General features: G+C 42.3%; 1 protein-coding gene across 2 annotated transcripts in view; it reads left to right on the top strand.

The window, feature by feature from the left end:
• The window catches only part of LOC122799642 (glutathione hydrolase 5 proenzyme-like), a 739199-nt gene extending 716934 nt beyond the window's left edge, over positions 1-22265 (top strand). For both annotated transcript variants that reach the window (XM_044068836.1, XM_044068835.1), the window contains exon 12: positions 20379-22265. In XM_044068836.1, coding sequence (XP_043924771.1) covers positions 20379-20555 — 177 coding nt within the window. In that variant the 3' untranslated portion in view covers positions 20556-22265. The remainder of the gene's footprint in view (positions 1-20378) is intronic.
• Positions 22266-22595: the final 330 nt, after the last annotated feature.

Raw genomic sequence — 22595 nt, 5'->3', positions numbered from 1 at the left:
TATTGGCTGTGCACTGCCTGCATCAGAGTCAGCCCTGAACTAAACCTGTGGCAACTGCTGGTAACTGCAGCAAGGTAAGTGTTGAATCTGGAATGTATTGTGTAATAATATGAATGACTACCATATCCTTGCTTGTTGCTACTTGGTACTGTAAGCAAGTAAAGGGTTGGAGATTTGTACAGACATGACCTTAACATGTGACAGCAAAGACTTATTTGACATATATGTGTCCATTATTAAGTAGTAGGCCTCAGGCATCAAAGATTCACACAGTCATACCTCTCAGAAGTACTGATGATCAGTGCATGCCACCAGCTTAGCACCATATGTGTGTACTGGAAAACCTTTAAAGAGAGACGTTAGTAATGATGCACATTGCAGTTTCAGACTACACAACCTTCACAAGATCATTCACAATAAAGTTGGGAAATGTTGATGCTATTAACTGTAACTTTGTAAGGTTAATATTAATCAGAGGTACAGTTACCAGTTTAACACCACAAATGCAGATATACTAAGCAGTAAGTCAGCTATGCACCCTGAGCATCAGACACAAATCTTATGAATCCCTGAATCCAAAAGATAGAAAACAAGGGATATGGCACAGTTATCACTTGCACAGGGTGTTGTCTTTGTGTGTGTGTGTGTGTGTGTGTGTGTGTGTGTGTGTGTGTGTGTGTGTAAGCAAGCCTAGGCTGACTCAAAAGGTCAGTGAGTGAGAAAGAGAAGCAGGCAGACATTTCAATAAACCAATAAATGGCCAGTGAAACAAAATGAATTTTAATCTGCACAGCTGAACCATGTAACTGTTGTGTGTCTTTCTGTAGGGGTCCTGCATGTGAAACTGGTGTGTGAATTTCTGCATGAACACAGCTAATCTCTGTGCTAGCTCTACATCTTGGTAAGTCAGACAGGTGTGAGCCGTGCATGGCAGAGTTGGCAGTTCATTGTTGTTGTCCCTGACCATGAGAACTGGCTCTGCCAGGAGTTGCACTGGCACATCTACACCCATGGTCAGATGCACTGCTGCTACCTGAATGTGACTGATGTCTGCTGGTCGAGCTCCCTTCATGGGGACACCCAGCACCATGACCCCATGGCCTGACATGTTTTGGTGTGGACAGCTCACCCACTGAAGGATCAGTGGAAGTACTGCCACTATGGGGAGCATGATCGGGCATGGTCACGTTAGATAACAGCATATGATGTGGTTGACCTACATTCTTGAGGATGCTGTTCCCCTCCCAGCAGATGTTCCATCACAGACAATGCTTGTTCCATGACAGACACCCCTAGTTCTATCACAGAAACCCCTTGTTCCAACATGCCATTCATCCGATCCATTGAATCGGCAACAGAGTGGAGGTAGTCACTCCTGTCAGCCTGTTCCACATCTACAACCTTGAGCATTTGTCTGGAGTACCTATGGGAACATGCCTGTGCCTCCATGATGGCCCTGAACATATGTTGAGTGACACGGGTAGAGACACCTGGATCAGGTGGAGAATGGACAGCAGGCCTCCTCCGAGAACCCTTAACAACTCTCCTGCATGGCACCTTTCTCACAATTTGGCTATGACCAGGGCAGCTGGCCCTGAAGCTGCAGTAACCACACTTCCCTGCTCAATGGCCTCGCCCTCTACTTATCCAATATGTGAGGGTTCACTGGAATGGGTAGGTGTAGGCCTACTGGCTGTGTCCGATGGAATTGCATGGGATGGCTGTTTGTCAACCTCAGTGATGGATTCAACCACTGCACCCCCTGACTATGCCTCTGTTTGGCCACCATCATCAGAGTCTGCTGCTACACTGACATCAGGTGGTAGCGGTCCCACACATCCACTCTCAGGATCACCTGTGGTAAAAAGCAACAAACACAGGAAATAATTAATACCTACAATAATATTGTCCAATATTTGCTAACAAACAGTGGTGCCACTGTTACAGACTGTACAGCAGTACACACAACAGTCCTGACATCAACCTCACACACTAAAATATTTCTTTAAATTGCTTAGCAGTACTGATATAAAAATGTTTGGCTTACCATCTGCAAATGAGGCTGTCCTCTGCAAGCCAGATGGTCCTGGAAGATGTCAAGCAAAAGGTAAGGGCAACTTCATCACAATTAATAGTAACGCAGGGGATAATATGTTTACCCCTTTATATGCCCATTAACTATACTTTTAACAAAAACATAAGCTGACAACTCCACCATAAGCTAATCAGTCAGAATGTGTTGTTGACAGTAGCAATCTTCAACCCCCCCCCCAAAAAAGAATGTATTAATTTCAGTTGTTTTACTATACAGCAGTATACCAAAGCCTGCCTGGAAGCTTCTCCTGGGACATGCTTGCTATCCCTGAAACTGTTGCATCAATGTCCAGTACATGCTGTTTTGCACTTTCCTGGGAGCTGTCTGGATGCCTGACAGTGGACATTCATTTGGTGTTAGTGGTGGCTCCATAGCAAGTCTTCCTCTGGTACTTATCTGATCACATCCCACTACAGCTGTTCTCCTCCATGCAGATGTGGTCATGTCACTGGTCCTATGGCGCACCTGCACATATGTCCTGCCGTGGCCACCCACAGCATTCACAACATCCACAATCTGCCTCCAGATTTGCATTCTGCATGCCATACCTCCCCATTCCCTTTCAAGCAGGAAAACAGCATGTTACCTAAACATCGGTGAAGGGTGGACTTCAAGGACTGACACATCTAGGTGACATATTCCCAAGTATCCTAAAAGAAAACAGAATGATAATACACATAAGTATCCCACAACTACAAAATAACTGTTCCCAGATAAAATGGAAAAGATAGCATCTTAGAATTACCCACTGGAGAAACATAAAACACTCTGCAGATGTGAAATACGAACAACAGGCTAGATGCAAAAGGAGAGTAACAATAGCAACATGTCCTTGTTTGCGCCATAACTGAAACGCGGGTTTGCTCCCCACAAAAGAATAGGCAAATGGCACATTTTGCTAACAAACCACCTTTGAAATGTTAAAAGTTCTATCAAATGAACTGTCCATGAAACATTTGTGCATATTTATTAAAGAGCATTCCATTTTAAGGTATTAGCAATCATGTATACCTATAAAATGCCTTGAAAAACATGCCCAAGGCATCAGTACACTTCTAATGCATACAGATAAGTGTAAAAGCCTTTGCTTCAGATTTTTCTTAATTACATTCCAGCATATGCAGTCTGTAGCTGACAAAATGCAAGCATACCTTTTGAAGTTCAGTTCTCCTGTGTGCTGATAAATCCCAAAGTAATAGCATATGTTTAGTCTTCTCCACATAAACAACACTCCTTATATTCACTGTGCCTAGCTACACAGTTACCTTTTTATATGGTATATATTAAGGGCTCTTAGCATGGTGAAGATGCAGATGAGGTGTGAACTGATTAGAACTGCTGAATCCCAAATACTTGGATCCATGTAGGATATCTAAACATAGTGCAGGCACTCCCTCAGTGTTTGTTTTTAATGGATTGCAGCTGTGAATGATTGCTGGTTTGGAGAAGGAAAACACAACAGCACTGCAGGATGCTTTACATCCAGTACTGCAGGATGCCTTACATCCAGTGGGTGTGTCAGTTTAGAATTACAAAGTGTTAGCTGTAAGGTTGCAAATGTAAGTAAGCAACATGCAATTCACAGGTTGTGTTTGTTAATATCCAACCCCCCTTTCATTTGTTGGCAACTGCATATGATATTTCAATTTAATATCCTCATACATTTTATGGCCAATGATATAGAATGGCTTACAGATTGCATATCAAATAATAAATGTGCAAAAACAGTTGTATGGTTTCATATTACTGAAGATGATGCAATTGGTAGTGTGCAGAATGATTTTAGTTCCTTGCTACAAAGCTGTTTGTGTGACAAACAGGGTAAGCCACCCATCCTGTGTTTTGAAGGTTCATTGTAGTGAGATTTCAAATCCAGAGCTATAGAGACATTTTCTAGTGTGTATGTGATAGATTTATTTTTCTCTTTTCAACTATATGTCCCTTTTTTCTTCTATTCCTTTTCTGTCTTGTTTTTTTTTAATTTTTTTTGGGGGGGTAGTGTTTGTACGATGCAGCGCTTAGTGCAATCATGGGAACTGTGGACATGAATAGCAGGTTCACCTGTGCTTCTCTCATTTGTGTGAAGCACAGCAGTGCAGAAACTGGGCAGCTGGTCCACCCAGGAAGCAGACAGTACCCAGAAGCCAAAAATAGAAACCAAATGCATTTAGTTAATTATGTTGGGTACCATCTAAACCTGCTAAGCAGTGTGCAACAGTTAACACAAGGTCCTTAAGAATGATTAGTAAATTAGGGAATGTCATGTAACTAGTCCTGTGGCAGCAGGGTTAAGTGTAGGACTGGGGTACAAAAGGTCCGGGGTTCTAGTACAGGGTATGCAACCTTTTACTGTTGAGACAGTGCAGTTTATAGCAGCATTTCAACTTTCTTGTGGCAACAGGTGTAAGTGTAAGACTTCCATACACATGGTCCTGGGTTCTAATACAGGACATTTCATAATCTTGTACTGTTGTTCCACTTCTCATTACGCTCACTGTCACTTATAACACTTTAGATTGTAGAGCTGATATGAATTATATGTCTGAGGGATGAGACATTATTGTGTTTTCAGATGTATGACTGAGGGTCTACTATGTACTATATTTCTGTAAGTATAATTATGCTATCTGGGCTTGCATGGGCTTCACATTTGCCTAAGACACATACACAGCTGGATCTACATCCAATAACCTTGTCAAGTCACACACACATACATGTGTATCGGCTCAAACTGTCACTTGTGTTTATGTATGTCTGAGCAGCACTTCTTCTGTGGCAAAGATGGAAAATCAACACTGTGGACGAAAATTTTTTATCCTTTATGCTTAGGTTTGAATCCCACAGTGTAAAAATAAATTTTCTCAGTCTATAAATGAAAAACAAATGTGTCAGTCATTACATTTATACTGCCAGTGAATGTCTGCAAACCTAACTCACCTAACAGTTACCTTCCAGTAAATATCCTGGACTCTTGGTAAGTAACATAGCCAAACCTTGTGCAGGGGGACTTTTCTGGCTCCCATTAGAAGTCTGAGGAGTGGAATAGTTTAGCCCAGGCTGTGTCCAGTGCCACTTGTATCCTGCATACTGGAGAGCAATGTAGGCATCATTTTAATGACCTACAGAGGAGAAAGAGGGATACTGAAAACAGTTGGAGGAATTTAGGACTGCAGACATCCCACAGCTGTGTAAGTATAAACTAAAGAGAGCACCTGTAAGTCTTAGAAAGCTTAATACAGGCAAGGCTGGTATGCACAATGCCATATGTAACATCTCACTGTACTGAAATGTGTGAAGTGACCTGTGTTTCAGGTCTGTGCATCAGGGCTATCTGCTGGGCCCTTTCCTGTCCATTATTTAACTGATGGACACCACAGATGACACGGATGCATGCATGTATAGACACATCCTGACTCTCCTCATCTGTGAGGTAGACCAGTGTATCACATATGTGGCATCTCACTGTACTGAAATGTGTGAAGTGACCTGTGTTTCAGGTCCATACATCAGGGTTGTCTACTAGGCCCTTTCCTGTCCATTATTTAACTGATGGACACCACAGATGACATATGCATCCTGGGTCCAGACAGCTGCCTGAAGGACTACAGATTGAGGGCAATCATTCACTCCAACTGTGATATTAGTAAAATACAGACAGTATCAACACATGCCAAAGATTGCTGCCACAGCCATGACAACACTTGCAATGACAAGAAAATATGGTGGGATTTGTAAAGTCAGGAAAACAATCACACAACCCAAGTATAATGTGGACATCACACCCTATAATCAGACCAATAGGTGTGTGACCTGTGTCCTGGGAGAGATGGTATGTGGACCGTCCACCAGCATGTGTCCACAGTGCTGACTACTCCCTTGTATGTAACACAACTACTGAGTATGTGAAGGACAGCCACATCACAGTCCATAATACCTCCATAGTTCACAGCCTTCATCACATCAATAACTGAATATAGTGGACCCTTCTTCATGCACCTCCCTACACATTTTCCAGTGATGTGTAACTGAAGTGTACCACCTTTGCCACAGTGAGCTGCCACACATCTTATTGGCCATACCTAGGTATTCCTTTTGTGGCATATACATGGCACTGTGATGGTGTGGTACACAAATCAAGTTGTTACACCAGATGCATGTGTGCTACCTGTTCTGCTGATGCACACACTACATACATAGGTGTGTGGCAAAATTAATCGCATGGATATCATTTGTGACAGTGTGGATTTTGCAATATCTAAGAAATATATATATATATATATATCTACACACACGCGCACACACCTATTTACGTATCTATAGCTAATATATATATATATATATATATATATATATATATATATATATATATATATATATATATATATATATATATATATATATATATATATGTATATATATATATATATATATATATATATATATATATGTATGTATATAATAATATGCTATGCACACCAGTCAAATAGCCTGTATTGTTCATGATGTCACATACCTGTAAAGCAGTGCCCCTCCTAACACCTCTAGCAGATGTTACAGTGCCAAGACAGTCTGCGTGATTACCATTATAGAGTGTAGACATGTCATAATAGTTGTATAAGTGTGTTTGTGCAGAACCATCTCTGATTACTCAGAATCACACGTTTCATGTAATTACTGGTGGTATTATTCTGATATTACCCATGATTGTGGTTGCTTCTTTTACTGTTGTCCATGAGCCTTTAGCTGTGTTCCACTTGCTGGAGACCTCTGCTGAGATTACACTCATATTCAGGCATAACAGTTTGCACAGCTTGACAATGTGCACCCTATCCGAATTACATGTCAGATACCTGATAGATGTGTTTTGCATTATCTCACACAGACATTCTCCCTATTGTTATATCACCTGGTGTGACAATCACATAAAACACGTTTTCACTGTGCAGTCCCTACTGTACCATATAGATATGTGCCTGGTGTTGCTGCTGCAACCATCTTCCATTGACATGCCATCATCTGCTGCATGTTAGGTTGTTTCATCTAGCCTCTTTCACTGTTTTCTTCCTACAATTCATCTGTGAGTCCCTATTCAGTGCACACAAATCCCCTGAGTGTATATTTTACATGGCAGTCCATGTACCATTAGAGATTAATACTGAATGCCAGGAATGGGATGTCACAGTACTCCGCACTGTAGATACACTGTCCTGTACTGTGTTTGGACGCTATACTTCACATTCATACCCCTGAACTGTCCAGATGGTCACAAGATGTCCATATGTGTTCCTTATCAAATATGTGGCTTTCTGCCATATCACTGGGGTGATCTCAGGACTGATGTGACTCATTATTACATACATTTGAGTTCATACTTCTGTCGGGATTTTTGCCTCATATTTTTTATCTTTTCCTCATAACCTTTTGGTTTTCTGGCACATCATTGGCATGTCATTGCGGATTGAAGTCAGAAAATAATGACAGACATTTTGAGTTTCATACTTCCCCTTTGTCCCTCTATTATTTATGGCTTTGTCCAGATTTCTTGCTCTAAGAGGTTGACAGATGTGCTTGCATTTCGTACTTCAAATCCTGCAGAACATGTATCTTAACACAGCCCCATGGTAATTCTAGCACATTTCTGTAGGGGATATATGCCAAATGTGTCCATATTTCTGGGTCATTGTCCCCACATTATGTTGGCATTTGTCCACATGCCTTGCATTATGAGATTGAGAGCTGTCTGTGAAGCCCTGGTGATCATTATGACATTACATGCAAAACTGCGGACGGTAAGTGCTCTGCTTTAAACAGGATTGGTGTCCATGTTATCTTACATGGTTTTCTGGCCTGCAACACTGTTGCTAGCCACGAAACCTTCCTTAAACGCGGTGAGTGGCATGAATATGCATTGCGAGGTAGTGCGCGGTGCTGCTCACCTCCCAGCACCGAGCACAGATGTAAACTCCATGTAGGTTTTGCTCAAAGCCTACACTGAGTGAGTCCTGGGGCTGATCTCACGTTTGCAGTTGTCCATTTCATAGCCCTTGTTATTTAGTACTTGTAAGACAGTTTAAGGTTCTGAGAATGTCCTCTGACCTTCAGAAGTGACATATCCGTTTTGTTTCAGTTGCAACTGATTATGTAGCACCTAACCATTGGAAATACAGTACATCATGTTACATAGATGATGCATTCTACATTTCATCAAGCCTCTTATCTGAGTTGGACTTTTCTACTCTCCATTCTTTATTTTGAACATGTACTGTCCACTCACTTGGTTCAGAAATGCTACCAATCACCACAGCAAGGAAGGATCACTAAAAAGAATGTTGTTTGTTTTCCTGCTGTCTTGTAAAGTGCCCCCTCAATAAATGTCATTCAGCTTGTGACCTGTAAAACAAGCCATACACTAAGTGAGATACACTTGGACAGCAGAATGTTGTAAATAAATAAACCTTAGCAGAAACGTATGCAAAATATTAGATGAATACCGCTTAGCTAAAGAAACACAAATATGCGGATTTAGATGGCAAAGGTAAGTGTCAACAAATGAGAAGGAATGATAACAGCATTTGTAACACCAGGCCACAAACTGATCAATGTACTAACTAGCTAATATAAGAACGGATTTAATCAGTTAGATGACGGGTCGTTAATAAAAGTAGCAGAAGGATGTATAACCGGTTTCACTGCATTATTGTATTGCAGAATTATGCATATCCATTTTTTTTTTTTGTATTTTGGTATTTGTTTTCAATTTTTTAGAATTTTCTCCTCATATATATTATCAGCATCTGTTGTATTTTAGTTAATCCCACCACTGCATTTTTTTAGTTTTTTTCTCCTGAGTCTCTGCTGAAAAAGGGTCTTTCATGGCCCAGTCAGACTATCCCTGTAAACAAACGAAAATAAAATAAGACAATGTACTATACAAGGCAAATAAAATACATAAATGAAACTGGTAGGCATAAAATATGTAGAACTTTAGAAGCAGATTTTTTTTTTATATGGCAGACTTCTTAACTGTCCCTGTTTTGGCATAACCTTATTTTCAGGCCTGATTTGTCCCTTCCTGCATGATGTACCTATTTTGGAGGTATGCTTCTATTTTTAGGCTTGGCTTACCCCTTCAGACAATTTTCTGAATCCTCTTCATCATATGTGATTTTCCAAGCTGTCTAGTACACAGAAAACGACACTACATGACCAATGTACTCGTGACACCACTGAATTAAAGATAGAAGAAACACATTGTATATCTTCCTTTTTCAGAAGCAAAAATAAATGACATTTTGTGGTAGAATTGTGCAGTGCAGTCTATTTAACTCAACAGATTTTACACAGTCTGTTTGATAATGTGCTTTTGTCGTGCACTGTTTTTAAACCTGTGTTTTGGGGTAATATCCCACTTTCCAACAATAAGCCGGAAGAGGTATGTGCTATTTGGTAATCACATTTTATGTTAATACGATGTCTAAATCTTTGAATGGATGCGCTTTTTTTTCAAGAGCCTTTGTACCCATTTTCACTGTCTACAGGTTGAAGGGTATGTTTTATGGAAGTGTGTGAATATGCAGCATACATTTACCCTTTTTACTTTTTTGGACCCTTTTGCCCATGGTTTCCCCATCATGGATGTATGGTTAACACTGGATTGTCCTGTTAATATTTAAAGTATTTTCCCATCATAGTTATAGTCTCCTTTTTTCTTCCTTTCTTCTCATTTACTTTTCCATGGATGTTCATTAACAAATACGCTTCACAGGCATGTTCTCTGAATTAATTTCTTGTTTATCTGTATTGTTAGGATAGCTGGTAATAGATCAGTCTGAATTTTCCTATCCAACTGCCATTTTTTCTGACCTCCACCATGAGTTTATTGTTCTCATACTTTCTTTAGGTACTTACGTATTATCACAACCAGATTTTGCGACATGCTATACTTTCTTGTCTTTTACTAAAACTACAACAAATAAGTGTAATCGGAAAGGGTGAACTGTTAAGTCTTCTAGGATATTGGTGGTGGTTTGTAAGACAATTAAGGGTTAAAATTTTAGGCTTTGCGGGAAGCATGCTTTAAAGATGTCAAGTGGTGAATTCAGCAAGCAGCTCAGTCTTCGATATTAGCCTCAGGTCTGCGGTCATGCTTTGTGCTGTTGTAAACGACAAATCGAAATGGTAAGTTAACTTCAGTTTTCCACAGCATCTCATCACTTTCACTCTGAAACAGAAAACAACACTGAAATCCTCCTCGACGGGATAGCTGTGTGTAAGACTGATGTTAACCTACTGTTCAGAGTGCTTTACACCAGCAGAAAGCAGGACTCCAAGACTGGAGGCTAATAATCTGAAAACTGAGCTGCTTGGTCTGCCAAACAGAAAAACGGAAAAGCCACATTGGTGTTCAACGGATGTCAAAGATACTATTAGGAAAGTACCATGCATTTTGTACACTTTCACAAAAAGCCTTAAGAAGGAGCTTGACTTTCCAGATCCTGATTAAAACACATAGAGGATCACAGTCGCCCTGAATCTGTGGTCATTGTAATAGAGCACATGGTTCTACACTCTGTCTTTAAAAAGAAATGCATGCATGAAGAAATATTTGTCCATATCGCAGTTGGCGGCCAAAGTCCGGCTTCCGTTTCTTCTTCCTGCTCATGTTTAACCGGCAAAACCTATCGGTAGGAGTCGACAGACACCTTCTTACTCAAACATTCACTCCTTTCAAGAAAACAAACCTATCGGTAGGAGTCGACAGACACCTTCTTACTCAAACATTCACTCCTTTCAAGAAAACATTAGGAGTTAAGACAGCGTTACAAATCTGGTTGCGATAATACGTAAGTACCTTTCTTTAATTTTGTCATTACGCATTGCACCCTTCTCACCTCTCCTGTTCCTTTCATAACTTAACTGTAGACTGTGGTGATCAAACTGAGAGGAAATAGTAAAACAGCGTGATTTAAAATGCTGTCAGTAAGGGCTCTCTGTGTTATCTAGATATGAGCAAGTGCTAAACACAATAGCTAATGCATTTCAACAAGAAATCTGACAACTCAAGTACATATAAGTGGGAACTAATGAAATGAATCTACAACCTACACTGTCCTGGAGGTAGTGATGGGGGTGGGAGCATTAGCCCTGTATGCCTCCACCTCCCTTATATGGTATTAGCCCGCGGTCACTCCGGTTTAGAGAAACAGTTATCTTTCTTAAATCAGTTAAATTATTATTCCCATTTCCCACTCTGTCCACTTTAGTGAGCACCAAATTGCATGTTTTCAAACCTTTATACATGTAGGTGGATTGGACACTCCAAATTGGCCCTAGATGTGAGTGTGTGCATGTGTGTGCCTTCAGTGGAAGGTTGGGGGATGGGGTGCCAACTCGACACCGTAAAACTCCACTGCCAATCATGAGTGGACAGGTGATGTGCTGTGGCGACCCCTAACCAGGAAAAGCTGAAAGAAGAAGGTACATTTCTTCAATGTGTCATAAGCAAACAGCCTCTGATGCAACACCAACTTTAGAAATACAGCTCAAGCAATTTCAAGATCGAGCAAACATTCTTGGTGGTAAAACTGTTTGTTTTTGGCTGGAGACTGCTACTTCATAAAATGTAAATCTCTGCTGCAATGACCTTGTAGTACAACCAGCTCACGTTTTGTAAAATACTGAATGCTGCAATATTTTTGGAAGATTATAGATTATGGTAGGGAGGACCTTTTTGCATTCCATATATTATCTGTTCACAACTGTCCTTTTCCTATATCTGTAGCAGAAGGAGAAAAATGTGTTGACTCTTACACAGATTGATTATTTCCTGTCCTTTACTTTCAGCTAATGTTTGATGATGTGGTTTGAGAAGTGATGCAAAAGCATATGCAGTGAAAGCATTTAGTGTGTAGTGGGCCCAGAACACACCCTACTTACCTGCACCGGATTAGCACATCAGCTGCAGGGGTTCCAGCGGTGACACATATTCAAGAACAGTGGCATAGCATCATGTGATTTGTTGTGGAGCTGTAAGGCCGTGGCATAGGTAGTTGCTGCCCCTTTGGTTGTGGAACTTTGTGATAACAGAACATTCAACCTGGATATACAAGACCAAATACTAGTGTTTAGAGTTTGTTAAAGCAGCAGTGCTTGTTTGCGTACCAAATAAGGAATGTTCATGGGGCGCAGCTGGGTTACATGTGTTCATATATCATTAGGAAGAATGAAACAATGATTTGTGAAGCTTCAACATTTCCACTCGAATGATATTTTGGACAGGAGTTCCTTGCATCCCCTTTGTTGTCCTATCTGCTTTTGTACATTAATTTGTACTGGTCCTCTGCTACAAGTCTAATAAATAACCAATACAACCCTTTACCTTTCCTTCCTGAGGGTGGGGCAGTCCTCCTTCATTTTTCTGCCCTTGTCATTGGCTGACATGACACTTGTGTCGTCTTCATCATCTGCCTGTCCTTCATATATTTCCCAGTGTTGTATATTGTGATTGAAGCTTTATGCATGAAACGGAAGGGAAGGGGTTTCATAGAAGGTCATCTAAGGGGTTTCATAGAAGGTCACCTGTACATTATCAGGTGCTGACGATGCTGTAGGGTCTGTTACTTGTTGTACTGCATTCGTCTCCTGCATTCACCTGTCAGTGTGCAGGTGGCTCAGTGTTGAGATGCACTGTCTAAGAGCAGCGTCACAGTGCATTGAATCAGTCTGACATGCTTTGCTATGTGGCAGTAGACACCTGCCTGAGGAAAGGGGTGGGAACTGTTGCTATGGAACATAATCCTTATTCTCAAGTACACAAAGCTGGTTATCAGACACAGGCCACCAAATTACAATCAGTGATACTGCAGTTATCTCACAGATGTACTAACTCTAATTGTACTGCTATACCAAGGGGTCTGCTGGGGGCAATAACTGTGCAGCTATACCGAGGGGCCTGCTGGGTGTAATAACTGTACAGCTATACCAAGGGGCCAGCTGGGGTAATAACTGTACAGCTATACCAAGGGGCCTGCTGGGGGTAATAACTGTACAGCTATACCAAGGGGGCCTGCTGGGAGTAATAACTGTACAGCTATACCAAGGGGCCTGCTGGGGGTAATAACTGTACAGCTATGCCAAGGGGCCTGCTGGGAGTAATAACTGTACAGCTATACTGAAAGGCCTGCTACAGATATACCAAGGGGCCTGCTGGGGGTAATTCCTGTACAGCTGTACCAAGGGGTGTGCTGGGGGTAATACCTGTACAGCTATACCAAGGGGCCTGTTGGGGGTAATAAATGTACAGCTATACTGAAGGGCTTGCTACAGATATACCAAGGGGCCTGCTGGGAGGTAATACCTGTACAGCTATACCAAGGGAGCTGCTGGGGGTAATAACTGTACAGCTATACCAAGGGGCCTGCTGGGGGTAATAACTGTACAGCTATACAAAGGGGCCTGCTGGGGGTAGTAACTTTACTGCTGTACCAAGGGGCTTGCTGGGGTAATAATTGTGCTGCTATACCAGGGGGCCTGCTGGGAATAATAACTGTATTGCTACACCAAGTGGACTGCTGGGATTAATAACTGTACTGCTATGCCGTGGGGCCTGCTGGGAGTTTGGCAACTGTACTGCTATACCAAGGGGCCTGCTGGGAGTTTGGCAATTGTACTGCTATACCATGGGGCCTGCTGGGAATTTGGTAACTGTACTGTTATACCAAGAGGCCTGCTGGGAGTTTGGTAACTGTACTGTTATACCAGGAGGCCTGCTGGGAGTTTGGTAACTGTACTGCTATATCAAGGGGCCTGCTGGGAGTTTGGTAACTGTACTAATGTCTAATGACCCTTGCTAGAAGCAATAACTCTGCTAGTGTACCTCATAGCTTTCTGAAAATTTAGGAACTGTGCCACAATGTAATGATCCTTGCTGGGAGTAGTAACTGTACTAATATTCCAAGGAGTCTTCTGGCAGTTTCTTAAATCTGATGCTGTTCAGTGACCCTTGGTAAGAGTACTAACTGTAAATTTACCTTTGTATTAAGAAGTCTGCAGAGGGTTCAGTAACTGTTTCTTGATCTTTGCTCAAGGTACTAGCTCTACGATTATCCCCAGGTGTTTCCTGAGATTACTAACTTTGCAGCAGTTTGAAAGGACTTTATTGGGAGTACTAACTTTGCTATTATACTTGGACTTAGCTGAGAGTAGTAACTGGAGTCCTGCACCATCAGTATTTCTGGGAGGACTAACTGTAAATAAACAGCAGTTCCAAGTGCCTTGCTGAGAGCATTAAACATACGTCTACAGTTGTTCCAAGTACATTCCTTTGAGTGTTAGTCATGCACCTGCAGTTGTTCCAGTGGCCTTGCTGAGAGTATTAACCATACGTCTACAGTTGTTCCAAGTACATTCCTTTGAGTGTTAACCATGCACCTGCAGTTGTTCCAGTGACCTTGCTGAGAGTATTAAACATACGTCTACAGTTGTTCCAAGTACATTCCTTTGAGTGTTAGTCATGCACCTGCAGTTGTTCCAGTGGCCTTGCTGAGAGTATTAACCATGCATCCACAACAGTTCCAAGTGCACCTCTCAGAGTATTAACTGTACATCCACAGCTGCTCCAAGTGCTTTGATGAGAGTATTATCAATATATACATAGCTGCTCCAGTTTCCTTGCTGAGAGTATTAATCATATATCCAGAGATGGTGCATGTGCCTTGCCAAGAGCATTGAGCATACATCCACACCTGTTTTAAGCAACTATCTAAGAGTATTAACTGTAAATCCAGAGCTGCTCCATGTGCCTTACTGAGAGTGTTAAATCATAAGTCTACAGCTATGCCAAGTGCCTTGCTTGGGAGTATTAACTATACATTCTCAGCAGTTCCAAGTGCCTTGCTGAAACTTTTAACCACACATCCTCAGTATTTCCAAGTGCCACTCAAAAGTACTAACCATGCATCCATAGCTATTTCAAGGTTGTTACTGAAACTATTAGCCATACATCCTCAGCAGTTCCAGTTGTGACACTAAGGGTATTAACCATACATCCATTGCTGTTCTAACTGCCTTGCTGACAGTATTAGAAATATAGCCACAGCTGTTCCAAATGCCATACTGAGATTGTTAAGCATACATCCACAGCTGTTTCAAATGCCTTTCTAAGAGTATTAACCATACAGCCACAGCTGTTCCAAGTCCCTTGTTGAGATTATTACCCATACGTCCACAGCAGGTTCAGGTACCTTGTTGAGCTTAACCATACATCCACAGCAATTTCAAGTTATTTGCTGAGAGTATTAGGCAGACATCCACAGCTGTTCCACATGCCTTTCTGAGAGTGTTAACCATACATCTATAGGTGTTCCAAGTGCATTGTTGCAATTATTAACCATATGCCCACAGTAGGTTTAGGTACCTTGTTGAGCTTAACCATGCACCCGCAGCAATTTCAAATTCTTTGCTGAGAGTATTAGCCGTACATCCACAGCTGTTTCACATGCCTTTCTGAGAGTATTGTCCAATCCATAGTTGTTCCAAGTGCCTTGTTGCGAGAATTAACCGTACATCCACTGCTGTTCCATGTGCCTTGTTCAGATTATTAGCCATACATCCACAGCTGTTCCAAGTATGTAACACTCAGGCGGCACAGTGGTTTAGTGGTTAATTTTGTCGGCTCACAGCAAGAGCTTCTGTGGTTCGATTATCAGCTGGGGTGCCTTCTGTGCAGAGTCAGCATGTCCTCCCAGAATTTGTGTAGGTTTCCTCTGGGTACTCCAGTTTCCTCCCACATTCCAAAGACCTGTGTCTGGAATGTTTCTCCCGGGCCTGTGCTGAAAATAGGCACTGCCCTAGTTGGAATTTCACAGTCAACAATTGTTAAATAAGTAAATGAAATAAATAAATGAGTACACTGCTGAGATCATTAGCCAGAAATTCACAGCTGTTCAGAGTTCATTGCTGACAGTAATAACCATACAGCTGTGCCAAGGTGAGAGTTTTGTAACCATACATCCATGCACCTTGTTGCGAGTATTAACCATACTTCCACTGCTGTTCCAAGTGCCTTGCTGGGGGTATTAACCATACATCCACAGCTGTTCCAAGTGCTTTCTGGGACTATTAACCATACATCCACAGCAGTTCCAAGTACCTTGCTGGGAGTATTAAGCAAACATCTGCAGCTGTTCCAAGTGCTATGCTGACAGTATTAACCATACATTTTCAGCTGTTCCAAGAGCCTTGCTGAGAGTATTAACCACAATTCCACAGCTGTTTCAAGTGCCCTGCTGAGAGTATTAACTATACATCCACAGCTGTTCCAAGTGTCTTTTCTGAGGGTATTAATCATACATCCAAAGGTATTAAAAGTGCCTTGCTATATTAACCATGCATCCACAGCTGTTCCAATAGCCTTGCTGGGGTATTAATCATGCACCTACAGCAGTTCCAAATACAATGCTGAAAGTATTAACTGTACATCCACAGTAGTTCCAAGTGTCTAGTTAAGATTATTAACTGTACATCCAGAGCAGCTGCACATGCATTCTTAAGAATATTAACCATGCATCCACATCTGTTCCAAGTGCCTTCTTGAGAGTGTTAACCATACAGCCACAGCTGTTCCATGTTCCTTGCTGAGAGTATTAATGATAGATCCACAGCTGTTCCAAGTGCTTTGCTGCGAGTATTAATGATACATCCACAGCTGTTCCAAGTGCCTTGCTAGGTGTACTAACTGCACATGCACTGATATCAGGGGCCTTACTAAGAGTTCTTACTGTAGATCTACAGGCATTTCAACTGCTACAGTTGCATGGATGGATAAAGCGCTAACTGCAGCCTAGTGTACCAAGTTTACTTAGCATCTCAGGGAGCTGACATGGAGGCAAGACAGACAAAGGCATGCTGATTATTGGGGCATTCCCTGCAGTGACCTCTGCTGGGGGCTCAGGGTGTTGAGTTGCAAGGTCATAGTTCAGGGAGGAGTAAGACTGATGGGTGTGGCTGAGCTGCCATGAAACAGGGCAGTACACATTACCATCCCATCATAAGCCCACTGCTCGAACATATCACAGACATCACAGAGGTGTATGCACCATCTCATCATGTGCCCACTGTTCGAACATATCACAGACATCACAGAGGTGTATGCACCATCCCATCATAATCCCACCGCTCGAACATATCACAGACATCACAGAGGTGTATGCACCATCCCATCGTATGCCCACGGCTCGAACATATCACAGACATCACAGAGGTGTATGCACCATCCCATCATAATCCCACCGCTCGAACATATCACAGACATCACAGAGGTGTATGCACCATCCCATCGTATTCCCACCGCTCGAACATATCACAGACATCGCAGAGGTGTATGCACCATCCCATCGTATGCCCACTGCTCGAACATATCACAGATATCGCAGAAGTGTATGCACCATTCTATCATATGCCCACCACTCGAACATATCACAGACATCACAGAGTTGTATGCACCATACCATCGTATGCCCACCACTCGAAAATATCACAGACATCACAGAGGTGTATGCACCATCCCATCGTTTGCCCACTGCTCGAACATATCACAGACATCGTAGAGGTGTATGCATCATTCTATTGTATGCCCACCACTCGAACATATCACAGACATCACAGAGGTGTATGCACCATCCCATTATATGCCCACCACTCGAACATATCACAGACATCACAGAGGTGTATGCACCATCCCATCATATGCCCACTGCTCGAGCATATCACAGACATCGCAGAGGTGTATGCACTATCCCATCATATGCCCACCGCTCAAACATATCACAGCACAGACATCCCAGAGGTGTATGCACCATACCATCATATGCCCACTGCTCGAACATATCACAGACATCACAGAGGTGTATGCACCATCCCATCATATGCCCACTGGTCGAACATATCACAGACATCGTAGAGGTGTATGCACCATCACATCATATGCCCACCGCTCAAACATATCACAGAGGTGTATGCACCATCCCATCGTATGCCCACCGCTCGAACATATCACAGACATCACAGAGGTGTATGCACCATCCCATCATATACCCACCGCTCGAACATATCACAGCACCATCCCATTATATGCCCACCACTCGAACATATCACAGACATTGCAAAGGTGTATGCACCATCCCATCATATTCCCACCGCTAGAACATATCACAGACATCACAGAGGTGTATGCACCATCCCATTATATGCCCACCACTCGAACATATCACAGACATCACAGAGGTGTATGCACCATCCCATCATATGCCCACTGCTCGAGCATATCACAGACATCGCAGAGGTGTATGCACTATCCCATCATATGCCCACCGCTCGAACATATCACAGCACAGACATCACAGAGGTGTATGCACCATACCATCATATGCCCACTGCTCGAACATATCACAGACATCACAGAGGTGTATGCACCATCCCATCATATGCCCACTGGTCGAACATATCACAGACATCGTAGAGGTGTATGCACCATCACATCATGTGCCCACCGCTCAAACATATCACAGAAGTGTATGCACCATCCCATCGTATGCCCACCGCTCGAACATATCACAGACATCACAGAGGTGTATGCACCATCCCATCATATACCCACCGCTCGAACATATCACAGACATCGCAGCACCATCCCATCATATGCCCACCACTCGAACATATCACAGACATCGCAAAGGTGTATGCATCATCCCATCGTATGCCCACTGCTTGAACATATCACAGACATCACAGATGTGTATGCACCATTCCATCGTATGCCCACCGGTTGAACATATCACATACCTCACAGAGGTGTATGCACCATCCCATCGTATGCTCACCACTCGAACATATCACAGACATCACAGAGGTGTATGCACCATCCCATCATATGCTCACCGCTTGAACATATCACAAACATCACAGAGGTGTATGCACCATCCCGTCATATGCCCACCGCTCGAACATATCACAGACATCACAGAGGTTTATGCACCATCCCATCGTATGCCCACCGATTGAACATATCACAGACATCACAGAGATATATGCACCATCCCATCGTATGCCCACTGCTCGAATATATCACAGACATCACAGAGATGTATGTACCATCCCATCATATGCCCACTGGTCGAACATATCACAGACATCACAGAGGTGTATGCACCATCCCATCATATGCCCACCCCTCAAACATATCAGCCATCGTAGAGGTGTATTGCCCACCCCTCGAACATATCACAGACATTGCAGAGGGAGCAAAGAGTACTGGGTGTGGCATAACAAAAAAACGGAATGGCAGAATGGTGAACACCAAGGCACCCGGGATGCTCTTAGTTTCTACAGCTGGCCCCAGCCAAACTAGAGTAAGTCTTTGGAGGGGGCTGGTAGACCCAGACCTAGCATGGACATGGAGCACTTTGTCAAAAGGCCATAGGTTGATGCAGATACCAAACTATCTATGTGTATTTCAGTGCTCTTGCTAGAAGCACTAACTGTGAATCCACAGCTTTTCCAGTGGCCTTGCTGAGAATGCTAATACTTGCTGTAGTGGGCTAAGGAGCACTGATTCAGGTGCTGTGCCAGGAGTCTTGTTAGGATTTTACCTCTATAATAATAAATAAATAAATAACAGGTAGGCCCACTGGGCACGCAGTCCCTTTTTAGGGGTGAGCTGGAAGCACTGTCTTGTTAAGTGACTTGCTCAAGGTCATATAGTAGTCAAATTAGGGCTGAGGGACTCAAACTCCATACCACAGGAACTACAGCTCACAGCTTTAACTGTGTGCCAACTTCCACAGAGGTCTTTCCAGAAGCAGTACTTCTACAGCTATGACAGCAGTCTTGCTGAGATTATTTAAAGGTGTTGCTGTATTACTTTTCTGGAAAGTCACACTGTGCCACTATGCCTATATCTTTTCTGGAAATAATAACTAAACTTGCTTTCAAGATTTTGTGTGACCATGTTATCTTCACTGTTTCTATAGGCTGCCTTGGAGCAGTAACTTTGCTGGTACAGAATTGCTGAAAGCACTAAGATTTCTATGCCAAGCAGTATAACATGCATTATTCAGCAGGGCATGCATTTTGGAGTGGTTTCATTTTTAGAATCGCTGTAGTTATGTGCTTATTTATGTCACCTGTGTAACCTGTCTCTCTGTTGTAAATAGAATGAAATTATGTTGTTTCACTATAATGGTTCAGTTATGCATACTTATATTTTGTTTTCTTTTTCCCCTCATAGGAAGAGGAACTGCATAATATATGGAAAGAGGACAACGTAGAAGATAATTTAAAATATCTGGGGCACAGGTTCCAAAAAACACTCCTACCTTCAGCTGTACAAGGGGTTTTCAAAAACAAGGATGGTATCTGTGCCATGTCAGACCGACGTAAAGATGCTGAAGCAAGTGGCTATTAAACACCAAGTCAAACTTGGTGTTAATTATTGGAAAACTGGTACTGCTTCTGTAAACACTAAGGCATGCTGGCCTAGTGATACAGGGGCCCTCTGCTCTCATGTGATGTTCCATATTTGCTACCAGGGGCCGTAGATCACATCCTAGTTCTTGACGGGTATGTGAATTTTTGCAGAGGCAGCTTTGTGAAGAGGCATGTTCCTGTTGTCATAACTTTTGGTGTGGATTCCACATCATTACTGACTGGACAGTGCATAGTGGCACATACTGTCTAGGTCTCAAGCCAAAGACCATGTGGTTTGAGGACCGTACTAATAGAAGATGATGTTCAAGGCAAGCAGTGCATGTCAGTGGAAGCAATTTCCCCACTGACCTACACACAATGCATTTCTGAAACCTTTCTACCCATCGGCCTGCTGCAGACCATACATACCAAATGAACTGATTATCCACTGACTTCCTGCAAAGCATTTCAGCCAAAATAACTGATTACCTGCAAATCATATATGTCAAACAAACCACTTTTGTAGATGCTTATCAACCACATGGGCCAAATAAACTGATTTTCTGGTGACCTCCTTCAAACTGTGTGTTCCACTGCCAACTGAAACAGCTATCCACATATGCCAAAAGACCTGATTACTTGGTTACTTCCTGCAAGTGTATGTGCCAAATGAGTCAATTACTCAGTGATCTCCTGATGTCCATGTGTACCACATTAACCTATATCTTAATGACCTGCAAGCCACGTATGCTAAATTAACTCATTACCCAGTGACCTACAAACCGTGAAAGCCAAATAAAGCAATTATCACATGACCATCTGTCCTTTGTCACATATACTACACATACTTAAGCCTGAAAATGACTGCAGCTGTCTGATGACCAATTATGTCCCATGGTTTGGGATGTAAAGCTGATGGCTCCCTAGTGAACTCTTTACACGCTGGAAACAAGACAAAAAAGTGGATAGTGGAAGAGTTTTCACGTGGATTACTTTTAATGCAGTATCAATGGTGAGCAACTGGTAACATGTTTGCAAACCCACAGTTTTAAATTGTTTATTTAGGACTCTTTTTCTCTGACACAAACTCAAATTCATTCACATGTATGCACAAGTGCGTGTTAAAAATTACTGCAAGGAACAGACCCCCCCCCCTGTTAAATGCATGAAGAACACTCAGAGGTGTGGTTTGGTACTTCTCTGTTGCCATGCCATGGCTACCGTAAGGTAATTTCTGTGTGTTGCTTTTAATGAGAAACCCCAGATTGCTTTCTGCATTGTACTTCTTTTGTAGAAACCACTCATTTTCTTACTACTCCCTTTCTGAAGTCCAGTGATATAGTAAACTCGTTTATCCTTTTGTTTTCTATATTAAACTGACATACAGACATATTTATATTGCTCTGGCAGTTTAGCTCAGCAGGTTAAGGCAGTTAGTTAACAGACTTTATCCTGTAGTTCTGGGTTTGATTCCATTGCCAGCTGAAAAGTGTGTGACTTAAACAAATCACTTTGCCAACAGCCCACCTGGGTTGTCCCAGAAAAAGGCCACTTGTGCTCAGTGGGGTGAATTGCCAAATACATTTTATTTTAGTTTTAGTTTTGTTGATTGGGGTAGAGCCATGATCTCAGTGGACCAATTTCAGTCTCAGCCCAGTGTAGACTATTTATTTATTTATTTTATTTATTTAAAATAATTGCTTATCGGGAAAGTCTGACTTGGAAAAAGCCAATTTTTAGCAGAGGCCCAGGGAGAAATGTTCTAGACGCTTGTATTTGTAATGTGGGAGGAAACCGGAGCACCAGGATGAAACCCATATGAATGCAGGGAGGACATGCAGACTCCACACAGAAGGCACTCCAGCCAAGAATTGAACTCAAGAACCTCTTGTGAGGCGGCAATGCAACCGCTGCACCATCCAATAACAGTTATTTCAGTATTGATGTACTTACAATATAAAAGGAAGTGGAAAAAGGGTAGGAGTAAAGGAAGGAGGTGGGAAGGTAAAGTGGTTAAAGAGATTTAGCAAACGTCTAC

The sequence above is a fragment of the Protopterus annectens genome, chromosome 4.part0 (genome assembly GCF_019279795.1).
Source record: "Protopterus annectens isolate FY-2018-M chromosome 4.part0, PAN1.0, whole genome shotgun sequence".
In the NCBI taxonomy this organism is placed as follows: Eukaryota; Metazoa; Chordata; order Ceratodontiformes; family Protopteridae; genus Protopterus; species Protopterus annectens.
This window is presented reverse-complemented; position numbering and strand designations above follow the sequence as displayed.